A 23,081-nucleotide genomic window follows, 5' to 3' on the forward strand; every position below is an offset into this window, starting at 1 on the left:
TCCCAGCTCCTTTTTCACCCCTGTTCTCCTCCTCACCTCCTCATTTCTCACTCTATCCAGCCTTGTAACCCCCACCATACTTCTCAGACACCTCATCTCAAACACATTCAAACTCCTTCTCTCTTCTTCTCTTATGTTCCACGTTTGTGCCCCATACAGTGCTGTTGGCACAATCACTCCTTCATACAGTCTCCTCTTCGCATCCATTCCCAAATGTCTATTCCTCATTACACTCTTTAAACCACCAAGGCATTTACTCGCTTCTTGTGGCAGGGTCAGAGGAGGGATTGAGGAAGCTGGTGGCAGAGTTTGGGAGAGTATGTGATAGAAGAAAGCTAAAGATAAATGTGGGTAAAAGTAAGGTGATGAGATGTACAAGGGGTGAAAGTGGCAGTAGACTGGAAGTGAACATTAAGGGAGAGCGACTGGAGGAAGTGGATAGTTTTAGATACTTGGGTGCAAGTGTAGCAGGAAAAGGTGGAGTGAAGGTGGAGGTAGAATGTAGATTGAGAGAAAAAACCTTGCTACAAGCAAATATGCTAATGAACGAAGTCGGTAGCATAGGAACTGTATACCCCGCAAGCTGAGAGAGTGGTTGAAAAGCCCGCCAACGTCTCTCACGACGACGACAACGAGGACGAGCCGAATGACATTTAATTTGCAGGTAATGATTTATTAAACACAGGTTATGTTAGACGTTGGCATCTATCATAACAATCATGGCGTACAATTCGTCCGACAAGACTTTGTTAATTACGAAATCTGTTTTAGTACCTTTTTTCGTTTTTTATTTCTGCTCACAAAATTGCATATTACGTTGATACATTACAATTTACAAAATTAATAATTAATTTTCTATTGCTATATTGCGCCCATGGTCGAAACTAAAAATTTACCTTCATTTGCAATCTTGTGTTTTTACGTGAATAGAGAATTCCGGGAATAAAACTGCTAATGCCGGTTTTATTCCCTACAATTCCCGTAACGTGTTTATGTTGTTTTTTGGGGGTATTGGTAGGGCAGACCATCCATGGAGGTACTCTGATTTCACTGACCAAAATAAAAAAAATATATCATTTATTTTTGTAATTTTGCTAAATCCCAAACGATTTTTCTCATTCCACAACGAAAATGATCAGTTCTGAATGCACTCACATAAGCATGATTATCCGATGACGAGACCAGGTGCGCCTTATGGTCAGGTGCGCCTTATGTAAGGACGGGGAAGAGCAAATTACAGGTGCGCCTTATGGTACGAAGCGCCTTATGGTCCGAAAAATACGGTAGTAAGATTCAGCAAAGGGTCAAATTACAAAAGGTTGATGACCAGTTTGTTCTTTAGGTGATCAGTATTTTTAAGTTGGAGAGGTAATCATAAATGAAGTCTTCATCATGAATTGTGTATATGCAATATTGATGAATCATTGGATACATCTCAATTTCTTACAATGCCCTTTTTCTATAGGCCCAGGGTCAAGCATCTACCCAACATTACCCAAAATGTTTGATGAGGATTCAGGACAAATGGTACCAAGAACTATGTTTGCCCCGGCTAGCACACATGCACCACCTCAACGTACACTCAAGATTGACAACACCTATAATCCCAGGTAAAGATTGCTTCTGAGTTCATCCTAGGTAGATTGCTATCAGAAAAATGTAGATCTTGCAAAGGGAAACAACTGATTGATTCAGTTTAACTTTTGAACTCCATTAGAGGAAACTAGGATGGTACTTAATGGAAGACTTTTTGAAGCAGGGAATTTAATGTTATACCTAAGCTATGAACATGCATGCTGCAGACAGATTTCAAACCATCTCCACTCTCAACCTCTGCCAAGTAGTGATGCTCTAGCCTGCTCAGCCAGCAAGCTTCCCATTATGATTAGGAAAAGTTATAGTGTTATTAGAGGTAGAGTATAGGTAATAAAGGAATTGAAGTGTGTTATCATAGTGTGGTTTGTCCTGATGTCTGACATTTTATACTGTATTGTACGAACCAAGGTTTCATTTCAGTCAGCGATTGAGTGACTGTTACTTCCCATGCTAATCCTTTGCTATGCTTTGGGCATAAGTGTTGATTATGGTTTTAACTAAATGTCACATATATTGATTTATTCATATGTTCCCAATCTATAGGTTTACATGGTGGTGGAAGACTGTTCATGTGTGGGAAGGGATGACTGCAAACTCCAGCGTGTCTGACGTAGGTTTCCAGCACAACTTGCTCATCATTGCAGTGTTCACAGCATTGCCTATGATACAACTGGTGATGCATACTCTTCAGGTATTTACCTAGTGTCTAGTTTGCTCTTAAATTTATGTATGTTTTTTGCACACACTATTCTTTCATCCAGCTTGTTCCAAGTGTCCACCACTCTATGTGGAAAATGGTTTTTCTTCAAATCTCTTAAATAACTATCCTTTTTTAATTTCTTTCCATGTCCTCTTGTGTTTATCTTGTCCCAATTTAGTAAGTCCTCTTTATCAAGTATTTCCATGCCTTTCATGATTCTATAGATGGTCAGTAGTTGCCTCTCTTCTTTCTTCCAAAGTAACTTCACTTTAGCCAGTCTCTCTTCAAATGACAAATTTGAAAGTGCTGGCGCCATTTTCGTGGTTGCTCTCTGTATTCTTTCAATTTTCTTTATATTTTTCATTCTGGGTGACCATAATGTTGCAGCATAGCCCAGTCTAGGCCTTATTAATGAGACTAATATTTTTAAAATAATTTCTTCATCCAAATAGGCAAATGCCACTTTTATTGATCTTAGTAAGTTAGAGGATTCTCCGACAATTTTGTTTATTTGTTTATCAGAAGACAAGTCATTTGAGATAATTCGGGTTTGGACAGTTGCTCACTGGATAATTGCTCACCGGACAGTTGCTCACTGGATAATTGCTCACCGGACAGTTGCTCACTGGATAATTGCTCACCGGACAGTTGCTCACTGGATAATTGCTCACCGGACAGTCGCTCACTGGATAATTGCTCACCGGACAGTTGCTCACCGGAGAAGTAACAAATAGGGCATTTGCTCACCAAAGGATTATTTTAGTTATATTGAAGTTTAGTACAGCAATAATATACAAACAATATACAACCAAAATATCATAATACACAGGATTTTTTAGCTATATTGAAGTTTATTACAACAATAATACAGGATTTTTTGTTATATTGAAATTTATTAGTAGGATTATTTTAGTTATATTGAAGTTTATTACAGCAATAATATACAACCAAAATAACATAATATACAGGATTTTTTAGTTATATTGAAGTTTATTACAGCAATAATACAGGATTTTTTGTTATATTGAAATTTAGTACAGCAATAATAAACAATATACAAACTTTCATATTTATAAAATTATATAATTACAGCAATAATATACAAACAATATACAACCAAAATAACATAATATACAGGATTTTTTAGTTATATTGAAGTTTATTACAGCAATAATACAGGGTTTTTTGTTATATTGAAATTTATTACAGCATTAATACACAAATAATATACAAACTTTCATATTTAAAAAATTCAATACCAATTTTTGTTATATTGAAATTTATTAGTAGGATTATTTTACTTATATTGAAGTTTATTACAGCAATAATATACAAACAATATACAACTAAAATAACATAATATTCAGGATTTTTTAGTTATATTGAAGTTGATTACAGCAATAATACAGGATTTTTTGTTATATTTTGGCTCCTTGCTGAATCCCTTGAACGAGAAGTAGGCATCGTACGGGGTTTTTCGGGTAGATTACGTGGGAGTAGGGGGGGAAGTATCGGAATATAGTTTAGGCAATAGAAGCAACTTAGAGAGGGATTGTGAAAAGAATCACCAAAGCAGGTGGAGGGAAGATAAACTTCAAGTTTACTATACAAATAGCAGGAGCATAATTAACAAAATTGATTTGCTGCGAGGTAAAGCATGCGTAGAAGGATATAATTGTTTCATAAGGATAGGGTTGGCAGGAATGGGGGAGGTGTAGCACTTTTCGTTAAAAATACATTAAACTGTATTATCAACAATTCGATTAAGGAGGAGGACTGTACGGAATCTATTTGAGTAGAGATTATAGGCAAGAATAAGAAAGTTATTATTGGCGTCTTGTATAGACCTAACCTCAGCATTGAGCAGACTGATTCCCTGATTCATGAAATTCACAGAGCGTCCCAGCACAAAAACGTTGTGATCATGGGAGATTTTAACTATAGAAACATTGACTGGGAAACTTTAATAGATCATGAAGCGAAGAAATTCCTAGATGTAGTACAGGATAATTTCCTAAAACAAGTGATTACCGATCCTACGAGGGGACAAAATACCCTGGACTTAATTTTAACAAATAATGAGCACCAAATTAGCAGCGAATGCAGTTGGCCACACCATTAGACTGGACTTGTAAACCACAAAGGACACTTCAATATTGGACCGGTAAAAGATCATTACAATATATTGATAGAAGAAATTTGTATTGAATTTTATAATTATAAAAAACTAAAATATGAAAGTTTGGATATTGTTTGTGTATTATTGCTGTAATAAACCTAAATATAACTAAAAAATCCTGTATATTGTTTGTTATTAAGTTCAAGAAAAGTACAAAATAATCCTTTGGTGAGCAAATGTCCTATTTGTCACTTCTCCGGTGAGCAATTGTCTGGTGAGCAATTATCCGGTGAGCAACTATTCGGTGAGCAACTGTCCTACACCCGATATAATTACTCCCAGGTCTTTTTCAGATCCTACTTTCTTTACCTCCTTAGTTCCAATTATATATTGTCCTAATATTGTTTTTTTACTTTTACACTCCATTATGCTACATTTCTTAATGTTGAAATCCACTTCCCACTTGTGACTCATGTCTGTCTATAGTGATTCACAGTCGGTTATGGTTTTCACTTTCCTCAACAATTTGGCACCATCTGCAGATAAGCTTGTGTAACATTCCACATCTTCATCCATGTCATTCACATAATAGCAAACATTATTGGAACCAATACAGATCCTTGCAGGACACCACTAATCACCTTCCTACCTGAATACTTTTCTCTGAGTACTATCACATTTTTCTACCGTGCAGGAAGCCCTCCATCCAGTTTAGTAGGTTGCCTTGTATCCCTCCTATGTTTTTTTTTTTTTTTTTTTAATAATTTTTTGTGTGGTACTTTGTCGAAGGCTTTTGTAAGCCTAGGAAAGCACAATCAACCCATCCATCCCTTTCTTGTATTATATCTATTAGTCTTTGAGTAAAAACAGATTAAATCTGTGGTACATGATCTTCCCTGTCTGAATCCAAATTGTCTTGGGTTTATTATATTATTTTCATCCAGATGTTTTACCCATCTATTCTTGATAATTTTCTCACAAATTTTGGCTACATTGCTTGATAGGGAAACTGGTCTGTAATTAGCTGGTTCTTCCTTGTTTCCTCCTTTACATATTGGTACAGTGTTGGCATTTTTCCAGTCCTTTGGTTTTTTTCCTTCTTTAAGTGAACAAATTATTATGTTGTATATTTTGTCCATTAGTTCTTTGCATTCTTTTAGTATCCAGTTTGCAATTCCGTCTGGCCCGTGCAATTTCCTAACGTCAAGGTTCGTTAATTGCTCCATTATTTCTTTTTGCCTATAGATACTTGGGTGTGAATGTGGCATGAAAGGGAGGAGTGGGGGTAGAGGTAGAATGTAGATTGAGAGAAGCAAGTAAATGTCTTGGTGGATTAGAAAGTGTAATGAGAAATAGACATTTGGGAATGGATGCTAAGAGGAGGTTATACGAAGGAGTGATTGTGTCAACAGCACTGTAGAGGGCAGAAACATGGAACATAAAAGAAGAAGAGAGAAGGAGTTTGAATGTGTTTGAGATGAAATATCTGAGAAGTATGATAACGGTTACTAGGCTAGATAGAGTGAGAAATGAGGAGGAGAACAGGGATGGAAATGGAGTTGAGATAGGGTTGATGAAAGAGTATTAGGATGGTTTGGACACATGGAAAGAATGAGTGAAGAAAGACTAGTAAAAGAGGTGTGGAAGGAGTGAATATGAGGGAGCGTCCTAGCAGGAGATGGATGGATGGGGTACATACATACATATACCAATGCTTTTTCCCCCTTACAAGGGAGGTAGCCAAAAAGGAAAAGGCATAAAATCATTCCCACCCATTCCATCACTGAATACACTCCACACCCCTCCACCCTCCCTCTCATCTTAGCACCTCCTGGATGATGGGTCATCCTTGCACCTTGTCCACTGCCCTGGGTCAGAAGTAGTGTCGCAAGACACAGCACATCCACAGCAAGGCCGCTTCATTAAATCGGCGACCCCCCCTCTCCGTCCCCCCATGCATAAACGAGAAGACGGGGAGAAATCCCTTCGGGCTGCGTCAAAATTTGCTCACACATACTACCTCACCCCCTATCCCCCCGCCCATTCCACCTCATACATCACAACATCATCCATATACAACCATTTTCCCCTGTCTTCTGTCCTCTCCCATCCTTCCTCAACAGACATTCCCCTCTTCCCCAAAGCCCCCTTCACCCCATCCATCCACCTCATCCTAGGATGGATGGGGTAAAAGGGGCATTACGAAAAAGAGGAATGTCTGTTGAGGAAGGACAAGAGAGGACAGAAGATAGTGGTGAATGGAGAAGGGTTGTGTATGGATGATGCTGTGATGCATGAGGGGGTGGGGGATGGGGGTGAGGGAGTATGTATGAGAAATAAATTGATGCAGCCCAAAGGGATTTCTCCTGTCTTCTCCTTTTCTGCATGAGGGGACGGAGAGGGGGGGTTGCTGAATTAATGAAGCGTCCTTGCTGTGGATGTGCTGTGTCTTGCGACACTGCTTCTGACCCAGGGCAGTGGACAAGATGCAGGGATGACCCATCATCCAGGAAGTGCCAAGATGTGAGGGAGGGGAGTGGAGTATGTAGGGGTTGGAATGGGTGGGAGTTGTTTCTATGCCTTTTTCTTTTGGCTACCTCCCGTGTAAGGGGGAAAAAGAGCCTTTGTTATATGTATGTACAACCACTCCTTGTTTAACGACGACAATTGGGACCAGCGCGCCGTCGTTAACCAAATTGGTCGTTAAGCGAAAGTGTATACATATAAGTACATGTACTGTATGTACAATGTCCACCAATACATGTATCTTTATTTTCGTGTATTTCCCTCTCTTATACAGTACATTAAAGCTTTTTTACTGTTTATTTACGGTGGTTATGTTCCCGAAATTACTGTATATGACCAAATCCGCGTATGCTGACATTCCATATTGAATACCGGGGTATTTTTTTAGTTTCGACCATGGGCGCAATATAGCAATAGAAAATTAATTATTAATTTTGTAAATTAAAATGTATCAATGTAATATGCAATTTTGTGGGCGGAAATGAAAGTAAAAAATACCATGCTACAAGAAAATATGCTAATGAATGAAGTCGGTAGCATAGGATCGGGACGCCATCTTGTCGTCTGCCAACGTCTCTCACGACGACGACAACAAGGACAAGCTGGATGACATTTAATTTGCAGGTAATGATTTATCAAACACAGGTTAGGTTAGTTTAGTTTAGGTTAGGCGAATTTATCATCCTTTCATTTCCTCGACATTGGCATCTATCATAACAAACATGGTGTACCATTCGTCCGACATGACTTCGTTACATACGAAATTTGTTTTAGCACCTTTTTTTATTTCCGCTCACAAAATTGCATATTACGTTGATGCATTATAATTTACAAAATTAATAATTGATTTTCTATTGCTATATTGCGCCCTTGGTCGAAACTAAAAATTTACCACTACTGGTATATACAGTTACTCCTCGTTTAACGACCTACTCGGTTAGCGACGACGTGGAGTTACGACGAGCTTTATGACAGACGTTTAACGTAAATCTCTTGAAGTTACGACGTCGTGTATGATAATTAAGTTGGCTGAGGCAAATTTGTATGATGTTATAATTGAACTTGTACGGTGGATATTAGCTGTGAGGTAAAGTGTTCTGAAGTTTAGGTCTACATTACCATCCTGCAAGCTGCAAAAACTACCTGGGGTACAGTATATACCGGTAATGGTAAATTTTTAGTTTCAACCATGGGCGCAATATAGCTTTAGAAGATTAATTATTAATTTTGTAAATTATAATGTATCAAAGTAATATGCAATTTTGTGAGCGGAAAAAAAAAGGTGCTAAAACAAATTTCGTAAGTAACGAAGTCATGTCGGACGAATGGTACACCATGTTTGTTATGATGGATGCCGATGTCGAAGAAATAAAAGGACGATGAATTCGTCTAACCTAAACTAAACTAACCTGACCTGTGTTTGATAAATCATTACCTGCAAATTAAATGTCATCAGACTCGTCCTCGTTGTTGTCGTCGTGAGAGACTTTGGCAGACGACAAGATGGCGTCCCAATCCTATGCTACCGACCTCTTTCATTAGCATATTTTCTTGTATGGTATTTTTTACTTTCATTTCCGCCCACAAAATTGCATATTACGTTGATACATTTTAATTTACATAATTAATAATTATTTTTCTATTGCTATATTGTGCCCATGGTCGAAACTAAAAAAGTACCCCGGTATTCAATATGGAATGTTAGCATACGCAGATTTGGTCATATGCAGTCATTTCAGGAACCTAACCACCGTAAATAAGCAGTAAATAAAGCTTTAATGTACTGTATAAAAGAGGGAAAATACACAAAAATAAAGATACATGTATTGCTGGACATTGTACATACAGTACATGTACGTATATGTATACACATTCGCTTAACGACCAATTCGGTTAATGACGGCGCGCTGGTCCCAATTGTCGTCGTTAAACGAGGAGTGGTTGTATTGTACCCCAGGTAGTTTTTCCAGCTTGCAGGATGGTAATGTAGACCTAAGCTTCAGAACACTTTACCTCACAGCTAATATCCACCGTACAAGTTCATTTATAACATCATACAAATTTGCCTCAGCCAACTTAATTATCGTACACGACGTCGTAACTTCAGGAGATTTACGTTAAACGTCTGTCATAAAGCCCGTCATTACTCCGAGTTGTCGTTAACCCCTTCCATACGGTGCCGCACACGTAGGCGTCATGGACTTGGATCTCAGTGGCAGCAGCCAATGCCAGCCGTACGACGTGTCGTAATAATACTCGCATCATAAAATATAGTCACCGCTTATATCGATCGTTCTCTCTTCACCCGTGAATTTTGATAACCATAGAAAATGCGATTACAAAATAATTAGAAAGAATGTCATTATGGAGGGGCGACTACAATAAATATAATCATGACGCCGATATGGCAGCCTCGCGAATACACTCGCTCCCCATGACGCCTACGTGTGCGGCACCGTATGGAAGGGGTTAACAGAGTAGGTCGTTAAACGAGGAGTGGGTGTATTTCTTTTTGTGTTATTATTTCCCTCATGGGGGTAGATTGCACTTCACTTCCTTTCTCCCAATGCTGTATTTTTTTCTCTAGTGAAAACTGACTTGAAATGATTATTCATGACTTCAGCCATTTCTAGATCTTCTGTGTATCCTGTATTGCCTTGGCGTAGTTTCATATTAGTAGGTCGTTAAACGAGGAGTGGGTGTATTTATTTTTGTGTTATTATTTCCCTCATGGGGGGAGATTGCACTTCACTTCCTTTCTCCCAATGCTGTATTTTTTCTCTCCAGTGAAAACTGACTTGAAATGATTATTCATGACTTCAGCCATTTCTAGATCTTCTGTGTATTCTGTATTGCCTTGGTGTAGTTTAACCATTTCCTTTTTATTTTTAAGTTTGCCATTCACATATCTAGAATAGTTTGGGTTGATCTTTACATTTGTCTATGATGTCTTTTTCATAGTTTCTTTTTTCTTCTCTGCATACATTTCTATAGTTGATATATATATATATATATATATTTTTTTTTTCTCCCTATCTTTTCCTAGCTTTATATCTTCTATCTTTCGCTTCACTGTATCTTCTGTTGAACCAGCATGTAATGTAGAGTGTGGTAATTGTTATTGGGAATCTTTTAGTGCTTACCTTCATTTGGGAAATTTTCCCTCAAAGTGTTGTTTACTTCTTTTGAATCAGGAACATTTCCTGAAACTTCAACCCGCGCCTATTTTAACTTTAAATAAGATACAATTTAACTCCCCTCATCTTTATTTGCTTGTTAAATCTATGTAATAAATTTTGGTTTGATAAATCGGGGATTGACCTTTGAGAAATTACTTAAAGACCCAAGACCTTTTTAGCTTTTTTTGAACTCGTAAGAGTTCCACTGAATACAGTCCGCACTAACGTCGCATCAGACTACCCAGAGCTCTGGTTCCAGACGGACCTCAAATTTAGAAATGTCTTAGCAAGGGACCTATGTCTTTGGAGTTCATAGGCAACCTCAATCTTTAAATTTCAAAATACCACAGTTTGAGAACCTAACCTGCTAGAAACTGTGACCAGTAAGTTCTCAAACATTGATCCTTGTATTTGTTGAACCTTAATTTTCATAGGTTTAATCTTCTCAAACTGTGTGAAATTAATCTTCTCAAACTAGAAGAAATTAATCTTCTCAAACAATGTTTGAATTTAACTTGTTAATTATTATTAATATTATTATAATTGTTTATTTATTCATTTATTTATTTATTTATTTTTTTATTTATTTTTTAGTTGATATCGACTTTATCTTAATTCCCCCTTTGTCATAAAGTACAATCTAGAAACTTTGATATATAAGGTCATGATAGGCGGTTATGAAAGTCGGCTTTCCCTGATATTCTCTCATTTTGATTCTGTTCAGTCTGTGGTCATTTCCTCGAGCTTTTTTTATTTATTTTTTTTATTATTTTTTTATTATTATTATTATTATTATTATTATTTTTTTTTTTTTTTTAACGAGGTTTATCGAATTGTTCTAAAGAACTATGGTGGCCTTTATTCTTTCTAATCATTATTTCCCTTGCTTTGTCTGTTCTTTTCCTTTTAATTTCGGTTGTCTTTGAATTATCTCTAGGTGAAATTTCTCCAAGATCTCTCATTGGTTGGTCTATAAGACAGTTTTTGGGTACGACAGTCATACACACTTGAATTGGGGACGAGTGTTTGGGTGGTTATTTCAAAATGGCAAACAGTGAAAAGTTCCTGAGTCTGAGGACTTAAAAAAAAATCAAAAGGCAAAGAGCCCACCAAAAAAGGGTTAATCTCAAAGGACTTAAAGGCTCTGAAGAATTCACAACTTGATACTTTATCTCTGTCCTTGATTCCATGTTATCCCAAATTTAAAGTTTTCTCATGGAAATTCAAGTATTTGACAATGACATTTACTTGTTACTCCCTGAAGAAAGAAAGGACGAGGATATGGAAAATTCCAGGGCTTACCGCCTGTCTATCCTCCCAGAATTGTCTCCTTTCAAAGAACAGAGAGAAGGATTAAGGGGATGTTGGGTGAATGAGACTCGTGGAAGATCGTACACACTGTTTATTATTGTTATGTAAGATTGGCCAACATATACATGAACATCAACATGCGCAATAGTAATTGGTAATGACAATACAATGTAAAGCAATAATACAACATCCCCCTCAAGTTTACAAAATCTCTAAATAAACTTATTAGTAAATAACAGTTTGTAATTCCCCAAGAAGCTGCAAAAGAAAGCATAGTGATGACATATCAACTAGAGTAAACCTTTAGAATTAAGTACCAAATTAGATACTGTACTTGTGATACATACACAATCAATAATAAACCATCTCTGGATGTACATTGGGTTTAGGCACTCTGCCGGACCTTCTAACTTCAGTTTGTGATGGGCTAGGTACACTAGGTTTAGTACTAGGACAAACAATAGAAGTAGATGCACCTTTAGGAATATCACTGACATGGATGGAATTATCGGAAGAACCGAGCAGGGTGGGAGTCCCTTCTTTGGGTTCATTGTTAGGCAATTTACTGTGTTCACCTGTGTGTATGAGAGAGTGTCGGTTCCTTCTTATTGTGGAACCTGCATCAGTCAGGACTTTGTATGATCTTGGTTGAGTCAGTCTCTGTGTTACTTATAACGTTCTTGGTCTCATATGTATACCTTATCACCTGCTTGAAGAGCTGGCAATGTCTGGATACAATGGTGGTTGTTGTAGTTCTTAGAGTATTTCTCTCTATAGAGTTCCTCTTTTTCTAGTAGGTCATCTTGGTTATATCCCTTTGGTATCAATGTATCAGGGAGTACTGGCAACTTTGTTCTTATTTTTCTACTCATCAGTATTTCACTTGGGGTCAAACCATTTCTAAGTGGAGCTGAACGATAAGCAAGTAGTCCTAAATAAGGGTTAGCATTCTTTTTAACCACTTCACTCCGGACTTAAATCTCGCGGGCAGCAGCCAATGCCAGCCGTACGACGTGTTGTAATAATACTCGCATCATAAAATATAGTCACCGCTTATATTGATCGTTCTCTCTTTCACCCACGAATTTTGAAAACCACAGAGAATGGGATTCAGTGCACATTTGGGAGAATGTAAAAACACTACAATAAATATAATCAAGACGCCGATATGGCAGCGTCGCGAATCCACTTGCTCCTCATGACGCCTACGTAGGCGGAACCGTATGGAAGGGGTTAAGGATGTTTTTAGCTGTCTGGACTGCCTGTTCTGCCTCCCCATTTGCTTGTGAGTGTAGGGGTGATGAAGTAACATGGGTAAACCCCCAACACTTGGCAAATTCTTTGAACTCCTGGCTAGAGTACTGAGGTCCATTATCGGATACAACAGTTTCAGGAATTCCATGTATGGAGAAAATGTCTGCCAGAGCTGTTGTGACTGCAATTGTTGTGGTATTTTTCAGTTCTCTGAACTCAAACCATCGGCTGGAATAATCAACTGCAATGATGTATGACTTACCCTCTAATTCAAAAAGGTCTGTACCAATTCGGCTCCAAGGTTTGCCTGGAAAGGACATCGGTAAGAGAGATTCCTTTGGTTCAGGTCGTAGCTTAGCACAAATATGGCACTTGTTAACCATAGATTCTATCTGCTTTGTGATGAGAGGCCAGCAAACTGAGTAACTTGCTCTTCCTTGGCACTTAGTAATTCCTAAATGACCTTCATGTAAAGCATTGAGAATATCTAGCTGTAGGGAGGTTGGAACAACAATGCGGTTGTTAAACATTAGTAGTCCTTGGTTGACTGTCAGATGCTGTTTCTTCTCCCAATAGGGTTTCAAGAGTGGCTGAGAAGGCATTATTGAAGGCCACCCATCTAGACAATAAGCTTGTACCGTATTTTTCGGACCATAAGGCACTTCGTACCATAAGGCGCACCCGTAATTTGCTATTCCCCGTCCTTACATAAGGCGCACCTGACCATAAGGCGCACCTGGTCTCGTCATCGAATAATCATGAATATGTGAGTGCTTTCAGAACTGAACATTTTCGTTGTTGAATGAGAAAAATCGGTTGGGATTTAGCAAAATTACAAAAATAATATATATATTTTTTTTATTTTGGTCAGTGAAATCAGACCACCTCCATGGACAGTCTGCCCTGCCAATACCCCTAAAAAACAACATAAACACGTTACGGGAATTGTGGGGAATTAATCCAACATTAGCAGTTTTATTTCCGGAATTCTCTATTCACTTAAAAACACAGGATTACAAATGAAGGTAAATTTTTAGTTTCGACCATGGGCGCAATATAGTAATAGAAAATTAATTATTAGTTTTTTTTTTTATAATATATCAACGTAATATGCAATTTTGTGAGTGGAAATAAAAAACAAAAAAGGTTCTTAAAGAAATTTCGTAAGTAACGAAGTCGTGTCGGACGAATGGTACGCCATGTTTGTTATGATAGATGCCGATGTGAGTGCTTTCAGAACTGAACATTTTCGTTGTTGAATGAGAAAAATCGGTTGGGATTTAGCAAAATTACAATAATAATGATATATATTTTTTTATTTTGGTCAGTGAAATCAGACCACCTCCATGGACAGTCTGCCCTGCCAGTACCTCTAAAAAACAACATAAACACGTTATGGGAATTGTGGGGAATTAATCCAACATTAGCAGTTTTATTCCTGGAATTCTGTATTCACTGAAAACACAGGGTTACAAATGAGGGTAAAATTTTAGTTTCGACCATGGGCGCAATATAGTAATAGAAAATTAATTATTAGTTTTTTGAATTATAATATATCAATGTAATATGCAATTTTGTGAGTGGAAATAAAAAACAAAAAAGGTTCTTAAACAAATTTCGTAAGTAACGAAGTCGTGTCGGACGAATGGTACGCCATGTTTATGATAGATGCCGACGTCGAAGAAATGTAAGGATGATAAATTCGGCTAACCTAACCTAACCTGTGTTTGATAAATCATTAACTGCAAATTAAATGTCATCCGGATCGTCCTCGTTGTCATCGTCGTGAGGTTGTTGTGAGGTTGTTGTGAGGTCGTTGTGAGGTTGCGGGGTATACAAAGTTCTTGCAGCTTGAAGGAATGCATGTATCTTCTGTCCATAACATTCCTTCAAGAAAATGTACCTGGCAAGGTACTGTCGGAAGTATGGAGACAAGATGGCGTCCCGATCCTATGCTATCGACTTCGTTCATTAGCATATTTGCTTGTAGCAAGGCATTTTTCATTTTCATTTCCACCCACAAAATTGCATATTACGTTGATACATTTTAATTTACAAAATTAGTAATCAATTTTTTATTGCTATATTGCGCCCATGGTCGAAACTAAAAGAATACCCAAATGACTACAGTCTGAGTGGAGCGAGACTAGACCAATGCAAAATGGCTGTCTGTGTTGTGGACGCTATCATGTCATAGCCATGATAGCGTGAATGAATGCGGTGGCATGGACTCGAAAATTGTCGAAGTTTTCGCAATTTTCTTGTCAAGATACATGCATATTGGTTATAACTTGGTTGTAACTTTTGCTAGGACTATGCACTGTTGCCGTCGGCAGGCTAGCTACGAAACGTGTCAAAATAGTACGTCAATGTCCGAGGCATTTTTTTGCACTGAAGCCACACATAAGGCGCACCTCACGATAAGGCGCACCAACCGATTTTGGCCGATTTTAAGGATTTTACCCGCGCCTTATAAGTCCGAAAAATACGGTACTTGTTTGCAGATGGCATCTGCTTGTTGAGCTGCTTTGATCTCTCCCAGGCGTCGTTCTGTAGCTGGGATAACTTTAAAATTACCCTCTTGACTTTCTTCTACTTCTTCTATAAGCTCTAGATCAGCTTTTGTAGGAAGACTTGTAGGAGCTCGCGATAAAGCATCAACTGTTTTCTGATGAACGCCTTGTACATAAGTCACTTCTGGTGAATATCTTGCTAGTCGAAGATGGAAGCGAAGAATTCTAGATGGAAGTTTTGACAAATCAGTAATTGAGAGCAAAGGCACTAAAGGGCGGTGATCTGTTTCAAGTTTGAAGACTGTTCCTAAAACGTAGTCCTTAAACATTTCACAAGCCCAAGTAGCTGCTATAGCCTCTTTTTCAATAACTGCATACCTCTTCTCAGTGTCACTGAGTGATCTTGAAGCATAAGCAATAGGACGACGGTGCCCTGTGTCGTCCATTTGTATAAGAACAGCGCCAAGGACAAGCATCTGCAGCAATAATGCATTCCTTGTTTGGGTCGTAATGGGCTAGGATCTCTGTGGACACAATTTTCTGTTTGATTGTTTGAAATGCAGTTTCTTGTGGTTGGTCCCAGAACCATTGTTGACTCTTCCTTAGAAGCTGGCGAAGTGGTTCATTTACATTGGCCAGGTCAGGAATGAACTTAGCAAGCTGATTTACCATACCGTTGAACCTTTGCAGTTCTGCAACATTCATTGGTCTTGGGAAATCTTGGACTGCTTTGGTTTTTCCTGGATCTGCTTCAGTGCCTTTCTCTGAAATGATATGGCCCAAGAATTTCATGTGTCCTTTCGAAAACTCGCATTTGTCGTTTAGGGTGATTCCTGCTCCCTGTAGTCAACGTAACACTTCTCGAAATCGGTTGTCATGAATCTCCTGTGTGGGCCCATGGATGAGGATATCATCCATGTGGCAAACAACTCCTTCTAAACCTTCCAGTATGGTAGACATGGTTCTTTGGAAGATTTCTGGGGCGGAGCTAATGCCGAAGGGCAAACGATTGAAGCAATAACGCCCAAATGGGGTTACAAAGGTTGTTAGCAACCTTGATTCTTCATCAAGTGGTATCTGCCAGAATCCAGAGTTGGCATCAAGTTTCGTAAAAACTTTACTACCTCGTAACTTGGCAAGATTGTCGTCTACACTGGCCATAGGGTGTACTTCCCTCTTCACGGCTTTATTCAAAGGTGTCAGATCCACACAAATTCTCACATCTCCATTGGGTTTTACAACGTTAACCATCCCTGAGCACCACTCTGTAGGTACAGTTACAGGTGAAATGACGTTTTGGTGGACCATGGATTGTAGTTTTTCTTTTACTTTAGGTAGCAGAGGATGGGGTACCCGTCTTGGGGTATAGAGGCAATGAGGAGTAGCATCTTCGTGCAAAGAAATTCTGTAGGTAGATCTGAGTAGTCCCAGTCCTTTAAAGAGCTTGGGAAATTCTTCCTTGAAGTTCACTGCATTTTCTATGCTATACACTTCCTTAGCAGGTTTAAGCAGTTTGAGAGCTTCGATGGCTGCTTTGGACAATAGATTAGTACCCTGACCTGTCATAACATACACATTTTCTATATGTCTCCTATCACCTAATTCAAGTACAGCGTTTACAATTTTCCCTTTTATAAGGTGATTGAGATTCACTTCCCCTGGTCCTCGGAAGTCACTATCTGCCTTTGTGAGGCTACACTCTTTAAGCCAAGGTGTTTTGTCACTAACAATTGTCACTTTGGATCCATAATCAAGTTTAAAGTTAGTCACTCTCCTATCTATTGTGACATCAACTGACCAAAAATTCTCACTAGCAGATTTGACGTCCCCTAACATAAAAGAATTATCTACAAGTTCATCACAATCATCCTCATCTATTTCATAAACAGATTTCGACCTTAGGCAAGTCGAGGCATAATGGCCTAACCTTGAACATTTATAGCACTTAACTTTAGAATTTCTGGCTGGGCAGTTTTTCTTGGCATGTCCGTCATTATTTCCACACCACTTACACCTAGGTGAGCTAAAACCAGATGCTTTGAAAGGAGATTCACCTCTCTTCTTCCCTGTCTGTTTCGGTTTCGGTGCCTCCTGTACATTCTCATTCAGGTTTCTTTTGTGCATAAGTTTCCTCGTTAAAGATGTACTGGTACCTTTCCACTTGTTTGTGTACTCAACTGTAGCTTCCAATTTACCTGCAATTACTTGCTTGTGCGTTCTGGAGATTTCCGCTGCTCTGAGGCTTTCAATCACTTTGTCGAGGTTCGGGACTGGCCGTTCACGGAGTAGTCGTTCTCTCCCTGCTTCATCCGATGTACCTACGACAATCCTGTCGCGGATGAGTGAGTCTTTCAATGCGTCGAATTCACATGACTCACTCAGCTGACAAAGACGGAGCACATACTCATCCACGGATTCATTGCTCCTCTGCGTGGCGGAGTGGAAGAGAAACTGTTCATAAAAACATTTCTCTGGGGGCACGAACTGCTTCTGCAATTCTTCAATAATTCTAGCAGGATTCTTCTTGTCTTGCTCTGTCAGCGTAGGAAGAGAATTCATAACTTTTATTCACTCAGGTCCCATGACAGTACAAAGCGTTGCAGCGACTTTCTCCATTCCCTTAGTGTTATCTGTTCCATCATCGTTTTTCAATTTTAACTCCAGATCAGTGGCAATAGTATAGTAATGCCACGAGTTCTCAAAATCCTTCCAGTTCTCCACCACGTCCCCTTTCAAAGACATGGGTGGGGGTGCTGGAATCTGGTATGTTGACATTGTAGACTATTCTTCCTCGAGCAGAACTCTATGGTTTCGGAAGTTAAATTAAGAAAATATGGCATTCACTGTGTTCGAACTTTCGTCTTCAGTAGTAGGAAGTATGCCTACACTGTTCACGATTAGTCTAGGGTAGCGTAACACTGTCAGCAGTACCAATACGAACGATTTGCGACTGTCCGTCGTGGGCGATTACGTAAACAAGAGGGGAAACTTATGTAACACTGAGGGAATGGCATGCTCTTTCTCCGAACTCGGCAGTCTGGCACGATTTACACACGCACTTCTTGTCCACTACGGCTGTTTTCTTCGTGATTTTCCCAATTGAGGATGTTCACTGAAGTTTATAGCGTATCTCTCGAGACGTTGTTTCTCGGTATTCGACTAAAAAGCACTTAAATAGTCAAAAAACCACTCGTTCGCACTTTCTCCGAACTCGGCAGTCTGGCATGATTTACACACGCACTTCCTGTCCACTACGACTATTTTCTTTGTGATTTTCCCAATTGAGGATGTTCACTGAAGTTTATAGCGTATGTTACGAGACGTGGTTTCTCGGTATTCGACTGAAAGGGCACTTAAATAGTCGAAAAACCACAAGCTGCCACCATGTCGGGTGAATGAGACTCGTGGAAGATCGTACACACTGTTTATTATTGTTATGTAAGATTGGCCAACATATACATGAACATTGACATGCGCAATAGTAATTGGTAATGACAATACAATGTAAAGCAATAATACAACAGGGGAGTCTGAAGTTCTAAGGTTGGTGGTTCTAGCAAAGCCACTGGAGTTGATTCGGTAAAACTTCTCCCTCCTATTGTTCTTCAACACTTTGAGATCAATTCTTACAATCCCTTTGCCTACTTCAGTTTTAATAAGGGTTTTCAAAATGCCATTGCTGGCATTCCCAATCTGACTAACAGTCATACATACATACATATACCAAGGCTTTTTCCCCCTTACAAGGGAGGTAGCCAAAAAGAAAAAGGCACAAAATCATTCCCACCCATTCCATTCCTGAATACCCTCCTCTCCCCTCCACCCTCCCTCTTATCTTAACACCTCCTGGATGATGGGTCATCCCTGCATCTTGTCCACTGCCCTGGATCAGAAGCAGTGTCGCAAGACACAGCACATCCACAGCAAGGAGAAGACGGGGAGAAATCCCCTCGGGCTGCGTCAAATTTTGATCACACATACTACCTCACCCCCCATCCCCCCACCCATCTCAGCTGACTAACAGTCAGAAATTAATTTATCTAAAAGGGTATCTTAGAGGGGATGCTTTTCTCTTAGTGGAGAATTTACCTGTAGATGATTTTAATTATGACACTGAGTTCCTTCTTGATGATTTGTTTTTTAACAAGGAAGAGATCTTAGATAGGAGATTAAATTCTATTATTAATGCGCCTGAGGTCTCTAAGTTGAAGGACCTAGAAGGTTTCATTAGGTCTGTAGATTCTAAACTACAAGACCTCAAAGGGATTGGAGTTGACTTTACTAAGGCTGGAAACAAGGGCCTCCTTTTGATTAGCAAGTTGATTTTAAATAAACTACCTAAGTTTTTCTTGATTGAATTGTCTCGGGTGATTAATTCGAATTACCCTAATTTTAATCAACTTCAGGATGTTTATAAATCTGTTTTAGTTAGACTTAGAATGGGATCTGATGACCTTAATGTCAAACCCAGAGTGATGCTAGTAGCTCCCTTGCTTTCAAGAAAAATTCCTTGAAAAAAACCTGCTGTTGATTCTAGCAAGGGAGTTAGTCACTCCTTTAAGATTAATCCAGATTCCGTTAAGAAGTCAATCTTCAGATGTAGATTTTGCCCCACTTCTGACCATGCCAGCTCAGGGTGCTCTTCCTATATTTCCCTTGAACACAGAAGAGCTAGAGCAGCTCAATTAGGACTGTGTAATCAATGTTTGAATCTTGGACATGGCTCTTTGGAATGTCCCGGGTTAAAGGCCACTCTGCCTTATAAATGTTTTGCGTGTACCAAATCTGAGCACCTTGGAGTCATGTGTCCTATGGCTAACAAGTTGCCTCTTTCCGAAGGGAAAATGTTGTAATTTCCATATTTTGTCCGATTCAGTTGTTCCTTTGGTTTCCCTTCCAGTTAGTAGAGGCAAGAGAACTGCCCAATGTCTCTTCCTATTAGATACTGGAGCCCAGTTTTCCATTATAAACAAGGAATTGGTGGAAGACAAAGTAGGACCCTGTTTAAGGGGATCGTCCATTAGAAAATCGAACTTTTTTAGTTTTGGGGTGAAAGTGACCAAGATTTTTTCCTAGTAATTGTCTCAGAGAACATACCACTGAGTTTTCAAGTCATTTATGCTTATACTTTTTTTATTGTGATTTTTTTTTTTTTTTTCTATTTTCGAGGGGTAATTTTGTAAAATTTTGAAATTGATTCAGAGGATAGACCTTTGACTGGATATTGATTATTTTTTGTCTTTATAATGGGCTAAGATAGATGAAGAAATGGAGGCAGAATGATGATGTTCTGATCAGTCTGTTATAAGAAAAAAATCCAAAGCAAGTTGATGAAAAAAGAAAAAAAAAAAAAAAAAAAGCAAAATGTATATATGAAAAAATCTTACTAGTCCTTGACAGAAGGACATAAATCTGCCTCCAAATGTTCTCCCAATTATGCTGAATCCAAAAAGGATTTGCAGTTGAAAATCAGTGAAGGCGTTTTGGATATCAGGAATGAGCGTCATAGTTTTTTTGTTCATGGTTACTGGTCCCCTTTCATTATTTAGGATGTTATGGTGTTGAAAGGGTATCATAGGCACCACCCTACTCTTTGTTACATGCTTTTGATTAATTACAGGTTTATATGATGAATCCAGTTAGTATCCACCAGGATTATATTGCTCAGGTTCCAAGCGTGCACTTTTCCTTTTCTTGGCGCGATGCATCTTTGGTGACAGACAATCTTTATCTGCCATCGTAAGCTGTTTTATGGCATCACTGGTTGTTTTAGAGGAAATGTTTTCAGAGTTTTTTTTTTTTTTTTTTCCCCTTGATTTTCTGATGGACAATTCATACTGTACGGTATGCAGTCAGGTCCCTGTTGCCATATCATATGCTATTATTTATCATACAAAAGCATAAATATTGTGCAAAATACACAGCTTCTTTTGTTAGCAAATATATGTAACAACAGAAAACGTAATACGCAGTACGCAGCGCACACGACCCAGCCACAGTAGGGTGGGGGGCTACTATATTATATTTGTTTTAGATAGAAAAAATCAAGATACAGCTTCCATACTCAGCCACGAGATAGCTTATGAGCAACACTTTTAGAGGAAATATTTTCAGATTTTTTTTTTTTTTCTATTTATTTATTTATTTTTTTTTTCTGATGGACGATACCCTTAAGTCCTCCTATGGACAAGTTGGTTTCTTCATTTGGTTTACCCCTAATGAGTAAAAGAGGTTTTAATTATGCTGCAAATCTCAAACTCCCCATTGGGATGAAACTGTTTAGTTTGTTTTTTTGCAGTAGAGGGATTCAATTTGTCCATACAAATTCCTTATCCCCGTCTGGGGTATTGGCTGCTTGTTATTGTGGCAAAGTAGCATGCAGTAGATACTTTAGGGTCTATATGGGGTGCCCCTATGGACCAGAGCCACACATCATTTTGTCTATGATAGAGGAAAACTCTTCATAGAGAAATGATGACACTTATACTATGATTGTCCCTCCGTTATGCTGTCCCCCAACCCCTTGCTGCTGTCCTGTACCATTTCTGTGAGTATTCATTTTCTGTTGTGGGGGAAAAGAATACTGCCACCAAGTATTTCCACTTGGATCATAAGAGGCGAGAAGAAAGGGACGGGGAGTGGGACTAGGCATCCTTCTCCTTGTAGCCCCACAGGGGACATTCCTAAACGAAAAAGTAAAGGCATAAGAGGGTCTAGGAGTTTTCTGACCAGCACCCTAAAGTTTGGGTCCTTTAATGTGCGTGAATGTGGTACAGATGAGAGTAAAAGGGAAGAGATAGGTAGTATGTTTGTGAGAAGAAAGATGGATGTGTTGGCTTTTAGTGAAACTAAGTTGAAAGGGAAGGGTGAGTGTAAGTTTGGGAGTGTAAGTGGGAGGTTATTAGGAGTGAAGAGAAGGTGAGGGAGAGAAGGGGTGGCTATTATAGTAAGTGAAGAGATAGGTAAATGTGTAGTGGAGTGGAAGGAGGTTTCTTCAAGGATAATGTGTATGAAGGTGAAACTGGGAAAGGAGATGTGGGTTTTTGTAAGTGCATATGGGCCTGGCAGTGAGAAGAGTGTAGAAGAAAGGGAGGCTTTTTGGATAGATTTAAATGAGTGCATAGAGGATTTAGGGTGAAATGTCAATGTAATAGTACTGGGAGACCTTAATGCTAGGGTAGGAAATGGTCCAATTGATGGAGTGGTTGTGAAATGTGGAGTTCCAGGAAAGAATCATAGTGGAGAGTTGATGGTGGAAATGTGTCTAGAAAGAGAGTTGATGATAGCAAATACAGTGTTTCGGAAGAAAGTCAAGCATAAGTACACATGGGAGAGGATGGTGGATGGAAGGGTGGTAGATAGAGCGTTGATGGATTACGTAGTGGTAAATAGGATTATGATAGGAAGAGTTAAGGATGTACATGTGCTAAGGGGAGAGAACATAAGAAGAACATAAGAAATAAAGGAGACTGCAAAAGACCATAAGGCCTACACTAGGCAGCTCCGTATCCATCACCACCTGTCGTCCCCATCCATAAAGTTGTCTAATCGTTTTTTAAAACAACTGATAGTTTCAGCGCTTACTACGTGGTTACTAAGTTTATTCCATTCATCGACCACCCTATTTGTAAACCAATTCTTGCCTATTTCCTTCTTAAATCTAAATTTGTCCAGTTTATACCCATTACTGCGAGTCCTGCCCTGTTGTTTTATTATGATGACCTTGTTTGCATCACCCTTGTTATAGCCTTTGATCCACTTGAACACTTCTATTAGATCACCCCGCACTCTGCGTCTTTCCAGAGGGTGGGGGAATATGAGATAATTTTTTGGTGGAAGGTAAGTTGAGAGTGGGGGATAGATGGAGAAAGAGGAAAGGGACA

The 23,081-nt window shown here is 38.9% G+C and overlaps 1 protein-coding gene across 7 annotated transcripts in view; it reads left to right on the plus strand.

Annotated features, from left to right (window-relative positions):
* Nucleotides 1-23,081, plus strand: part of LOC143021745 (SID1 transmembrane family member 1-like) — a 407,746-nt gene that overhangs the window by 182,339 nt on the left and 202,326 nt on the right. For all 7 annotated transcript variants that reach the window (XM_076179441.1, XM_076179440.1, XM_076179442.1 and 4 more), the window contains 2 exons: nt 1,466-1,610; nt 2,140-2,287. In XM_076179441.1, coding sequence (XP_076035556.1) covers nt 1,466-1,610; nt 2,140-2,287 — 293 coding nt within the window. The remainder of the gene's footprint in view (nt 1-1,465; nt 1,611-2,139; nt 2,288-23,081) is intronic.

The sequence above is a fragment of the Oratosquilla oratoria genome, chromosome 42 (genome assembly GCF_046742065.1).
Source record: "Oratosquilla oratoria isolate Oo_2021 chromosome 42, ASM4674206v1, whole genome shotgun sequence".
Classification (NCBI taxonomy): Eukaryota; Metazoa; Arthropoda; class Malacostraca; order Stomatopoda; family Squillidae; genus Oratosquilla; species Oratosquilla oratoria.